At 39.6% G+C, this 6186-nt stretch overlaps 1 protein-coding gene across 1 annotated transcript; it reads right to left on the reverse strand.

Annotated features, from left to right (window-relative positions):
• Window positions 1-4768: 4768 nt before the first annotated feature.
• On the reverse strand, window positions 4769-5969 carry LOC140893008 (protein IRX15-LIKE). The gene has a single exon (XM_073302078.1). The coding sequence runs from the start codon at window positions 5844-5846 to the stop codon at window positions 4911-4913; it is 936 nt and encodes a 311-aa protein (XP_073158179.1). The 5' UTR covers window positions 5847-5969; the 3' UTR covers window positions 4769-4910.
• Between the last annotated feature and the right edge of the window lie 217 nt (window positions 5970-6186).

Below are 6186 nucleotides of genomic sequence, written 5' to 3' on the forward strand. Positions count from 1 at the left end.
GAGCTCTCAATTTCTCACAACAATTCCAAGTCTTTCTCTCGTCCCTTAGTGTATTCTAGGTGTTTTGGGGTATTTCTAGCCTTCCTAGGCTTGGTCCGGAAGTTGTCGAGGTGCTCCGGGGTTGCAGCGGATTGGTGCCCAAGTTCTGGGGCAGTCGTCATCATTGGGCTGACGACGGAAACAGGTATAGCTCTAGATCCTTATAGTAAATAAGGAGTATGCTATAGATTAGTTAAGACTTTTAGAATCAGATTATAATGCATGAGTACTTTGCATTGTAGTGCGGACTGCAGGCTTGGACTTAGAGCTGGTCTATATTGCCTTAGTATATGAGGTACAAAAGTATTGTTCGAGATATTCAGTTTGAGTATGCATGTATTATGTGTTTGCATGTATTATTTGATTGCATGATTTATATGACACAACATGTCATGACTATAAGTTGCATACATGAGCATCTTGAGCTATATCCTTATGCTATCATGTAGTAGGGTATTTACCCTATCCTGTCAGTAGATAGTTGGACACATAGATTCGTGTCAGGTCACCAATGTTAGTTGCAAACATGAGCTCGTTTCAGGTCACTGATATTTGTTTGGACACGTAGACCTATGTTAGGTCACCATCATGATATGTAGGTCACCTCTTGTAGCGACGGCTCAGCGTGCTACATACCCAGGGCCCAAGTCTGTTCTTCATCAGATATTCTTGATCTCGAGTCTTGATACCCAGTTCACTTGAATACATGCACGTATAATACCGTATACTCATACTCTCGTACTGAGCATTTTATGCTCACGTCCCCGTACTTTGTTATTTCTGGACACTCTATTCCATGGGACAGGTTTGTAGTTGGGTGAGGCGGATGGTTCCAGCGGAGTTGTTTAAGCTTCCAGTTGTTTTGTATTTGGGATAATACATTTGAATTCGATATGGTTGTATAATAATTATGTTTTCTTAAGGATTTTATTTATTTTTTTTTCGGATGTTGTTAGAATCGAATGAGTTTCGGTTACGATGTTCTTGAACTAGTTTTTATCGTTTATTCTCAGTCGGTTTTGAAATAGAGCGTCGTTCGAAATTGTTATGATTTTTGGAAGCATATTTCAAAAAAGTGAATTTTGATATTTATGATTTGGATATGGAATCGATGAGATTTTGATGAATGGATGAAGTATGAATTGTATTTGATTGAATTCCTGAGATTGTGGTTTTCCGGTTGTCCGTTTGTAGCTTATGCCGCCGATTTGAGTTTTGAAATATCGTTTGGTTTGAATGTTTGAGCCATATTCGATTGAGTTGAATGTGAATATTGATGTTCTATTCTTCTTCTTTCAGACTTGTGTGAACGTCGTAGGGCTCAGAGTTTCAGAGTTTGAATCGTTAGCAAATTGACGAGGATTGATAATGAGTTTTACCTAGTTGATTGAATGAGTTTGAATTGGTTATTGAATTTTTCCTTGTTATTGAATTACAGATTTGGAGTACCTTCAAAGCAAATAAGGTATAAGCTAACATCGATCGAATGGGAAAGAACACTCGAGATTGATGTCAAAGCTCGAGTTTCCCTAAAATCACATATTGCATGTTATTTGATCTTGAATGAGTTTTGTTTGACTATGTGCTCTTATGTGAATACCTGAATTTAGTTGATTGCATATCAAACTGTATTGCATTCATATTGAGCATTTACCTTTGTTTTGAAAGGGTAGAACCACCCGAATCAAATTAGGCATTTTGGAAACTATAACTGAGTGGCCTGGGTCGTGGATTTCGCCCAGAGTTCAGAAGACTCTTTATATGTTGCTCAAAGTCTAGAGGATAGAGATAAGTTGCCCCACCTCGATCGGGAGAGTCGGTGGTCAGTCATGAGATCTTGGCCTCGGAATCCCAACCGACCGAACGAATTTTCTGTTGATTATCTGTTTTTCATAATCCCGAATTTTTAAAGACATGCATCTCATCTGTATCATTATTGAATCTTATTTATGTCATATCATGATATTGATATGCTAATTGATATTGCATGCTCTGTTGCTTTTACTGGAATTTATTCTCACCGGAGTTATCCGCTTGTTGTTTTGTTTTGTATGTGTATTTGGCAAGAGGTGGGGCAGGATCGAGTCATAGACGACAGGGATAGATCGAGGTTGAGGATTAGAAGTGGGACTTCAGTATAGAAATCGAATAGCATGTCAATCTAGTTTATGTTTTGGTGTAAGTTTAGAACTCGAACTTTTTTTGCATCATGTTGTAGCGAATAAATGAATATTAAAGTTTGTATGATGTTGATTTCATGTTTTTATATATATAACATCTTGTATGGAATGGATTTTTGTAGTTGAAGTTGGTGAATTTTTTGAAGTTTTTGTTCAGGGCTGCCTTCGCTCGATCGGTAGAGATTGACCGATCGAGCGAGGGAGTAGTGGCTTCTTTTATGTTTTTGTAAAAACTTGCCCGCTCGATCGTTTGAGTTTTACCGATCGAGCGGAGCCACTCCTTGTGGCGGACAGCAGAGTGGATAAATTTGCTCGCTCGATCGGTTGAATTTTACCGATCGAGCGAGGCACTGTTCCTTTTTTTTAAAAAAAATTTATTGCTTTATCTCTTGGATTTTTTATGATTAACGATAGAATTTAATTCTTATTAAATTATTAGAATCGAGGTCTCACACCTTAGGATCCCCATGACTCTTGTTACCCTTAGTATCCTTACTTGTTTCCCCTTTACTCTTCTCAATCGGTTTGCCACTACTACATTTGTCATTCTCCTTCAAATGTGGACCAAATAGTTGTTTCTAACATTCTTTCAACCATATGCACTCAATCCCACTACTTGCAATTTTGGCACAAGTAGTGCAAGTTGTGAGATGTCTCAATCTTTTCCTCTCCAAATCATTATAAAGAATATGTTCCTCAATCTCGATCTCAACTACAAAATCTTCTTCATCTACAACTTTCTCTTTCCCCTTATCATTTTTCGCACTACCCTTCGGCCCTTCTTCAATACTTTGACTAGAAATCATCTCTTCCAACGTCTCCTTCTCCCTCCAAAACACACTTTTCGATCTTCCTCGTTGTTTATTCTCTACTTTCCCAATACTCCGACTACGGTTTTTGTTTGGCACCCTTCCAATTCTCCAACTATGAGGACGGCCCCTAGTGTGAGCACAAGTGTCACTGGAATGCCCGACTCGCTTGCAAATCGAGCAAGTCTTGATATCCCTTTCATAAACACACTTGATCTCCACATCTCCAATAGGTAACTCAATGATCATATCAGTCAATCTATCCCCGGATGTGTCCACCTCAATCAAGAATCTAGCATAGATCCCTTTCTTCCGTTCATGAGTAAGCATATCCGTATAAATTGGGGTCCCAATCTAGAAAAATTGTTCCCAAGATGGTGTGGTTCCAACAATCAGGTGGAAGGCCATGCATTTGTACCCATATAGGAAGGGTACACATATCCTCCGCCCTAAATCGAAAACAAGGTGGCATCTTCTTCAAGAACAAGTGATAACCATAAACCATGTGATTATCTTCTCCCATGATATGATCCTCTCCTCTTGATTCGGGAATGTGAAGAAAATTTATCCGTTATCATAAGATTGGAACCGAATATCCTTCCCCCATCGTCGAACAAAGTCATGCAATGTCGGAACCGGAGGCCGACCCCCAACAACGAATCCATGTAATCATACACCATAAACTTTGTCAATGGGATCAACCACATCTACTCCAAATTTCAATTTACCAATACCGGTGTCAACTATCGCGAGCTTGTGATTCATATTGACCATACGATTGCTCTTATAAAGATTCACAAATGGCACTCGAGTGGGCTTCGGACCACCCAAGCTTTGCTTCCCCTTGTGATTAGCCCCTTGTTTCGAAGACTCACCAATCTCATTCACTTTCTTAGCCAAAACAGGACCATAAGCAGACTTTCCCGACTCATTTGCATCAATTTCTGAGGTCTTTGTAGCATCAAACACCCCTGAATCCATCGAAATACCGTCCCCCTTCTCCAAAACAGTAGCTTGCGCAGAAACAGCCATTATGTCGAGCACTAAGTGTGGAGAAATGTATCGCAACCGATAGCTCAATCAAAATCCCACCCAACAACTCCAAGACATCCAACATAAGAGCAACACACGAGAAGAAGTCACACAAGAAGAAAATCAAGCAAAGAATCCAAAAGAGCAGTAGCAGCAAAGTATCTCAATGCAAGCAAGAATCGAGCTAAGCTCAAGTAAGAAACACGAAGCTCAGCAGATTTCAAGCTTCAAAAACTCGAAATCAATGTCCAAATCTTAGTCAATTTCGTGATAAATTAAAATTTAATTTGGTTTATACACAACTTAGTTAATTACTTGCCTAAAATCTTCCTAACTTAATTGAGCAGCATGTGCAATTGTTCATCTAAGTGATGAAAACAAGTAGGAGAAGAAATATCAAAGTTAATGGAATAGGTGAGCTCTTGTCAAATGGTCAGCAGTTCAATTCCTCCTATTAACACATAAGTTTTTTAGGTGAGTGTGTCACACAAGGCTTGTCCAGTGCGGTTTACTTAGCTAGCATGTTTTACATACTATTGCGATAGATCAAGCATTAATCCAAGAAGTACTGAAAAGCAGCGACAACAGATTTTCACAAGAAGAATATGGAACATGATGTATTATTGACTTGAATAGAATTAAATACTGACAAAAGCTCGCGATCGAAAAAAATTACATCCTTATCAAAAAGCAAAAGAAATTGCATGCTAGAATCCAAAAAAAAACTATTAATATTTTTACAGAACTAAAAGGATTCGTTAAAACAATTAAATTATATAAATCTCAGCAAGATCCTCAAGGCAACGACAAGCATCATTAAAATTATTTAATTCTGATGAAAATGAATTAATCAAGAAGATGATGAAGAATCTTCAGCTGACGAAGATGGCGATGAATGGGTATGGGTGCTACTCCGACAGAACTTGGTGCTGCCACTCTCCATTCTCTCCAAAATAAAATGGCCCATCAGATCTTTAGATTTCACCAAATTTTCCCTGCACAAAAATTCGTCGCTCGTGATTCTATCCACTTTCATGTTGAAATGATGCACAAAAATATGAGTCTTGGGGTTTCGGGAGCTGGCGTCTTTGCTCCTGGCCAGCACGGCGGCGGTGAATATGGCAGCCATTCTCCCCGGCGCCTCAGGCCAGTATCCACGAGGCCCATCTACGAGGATTATATCCCAATCCACCTCGTAAAGCTGATTCGGAAGATCATTCAGGCCAAGCTTGCATTCTGAGAATAAGAGATTCTGCACCGGCCGGCACTCGTTATGCGCTTTCTCCTTAATCGTCGCGATCAGCTCCGGCATCTCGCTCAGTTTGGTGGAATACTGGACATCGTAAGCTTCAACCTCCGGGTACTTCTCCTCGATGTGGGCGGCGTAGTACCGATTCTCGTCGATGAAAACGGTGCGTCCATTGTGGTTCAGAGCATTCCACAGAAGGGTTTCGTGGGTCAGGCCGAAAACAAGGAAATTACAAGGCTGGGAGCATTGCCGGAGGGCTTCGGAGATCTGGTTCATGTCCGTGTACGACATGCGGTGGGTGTTGTTGGAGTTGGAGGAGTAATGGACGAGAGCCCTGACGACGGATCTCGACAGAGGTGGACTAATGGCGGCGACGACGGCGGTTGTGGAATCCCTGGTGTAGATTAAGGTGGCGAGAAAGGCCAGGGTTAGAAAAGAGACGAACGCAAGAAGCCATAGCCTGTTTGAACCTCCTTGTTTCTGTATGTAAGGGTGAACAAGTATAAGCTTTGTGCCATTGCTCAGATTGTTCTTCATAGTTATAAATTTATGCTCGCAAATACAAGAAATTGATATATATATATATATATATATATTTGTTTCTGAGAATGTTGGAAGGAGAAGTCGTGAGTTTTAAAGATAGGTGAGAGCTTAATATAATATCGGGCTAGGCTAATATAATATTATGAATTAGATGACGTAACAATATGCATTCTAACCCATATATAAATGATTGTAGAAATTCAATTGTTTGGGCTACAGTAAAGAAATAATATATATATGGAGCTCAAGCATATTGATATTGTTTATTATTATAAACATAAATTTGAGTAAAGAAATAAAGCTTATATTATAAACATACATTACGGGGCATGGT

The sequence above is a fragment of the Henckelia pumila genome, chromosome 3 (assembly GCF_033568475.1).
Source record: "Henckelia pumila isolate YLH828 chromosome 3, ASM3356847v2, whole genome shotgun sequence".
Taxonomy (NCBI): Eukaryota; Viridiplantae; Streptophyta; class Magnoliopsida; order Lamiales; family Gesneriaceae; genus Henckelia; species Henckelia pumila.

Coding starts and splice junctions, on each gene's coding strand:
- LOC140893008 (XM_073302078.1), bottom strand. CDS start 5,846: ATGAAGAACAATCTGAGCAATGGCACAAAGCTTATACTTGTTCACCCT.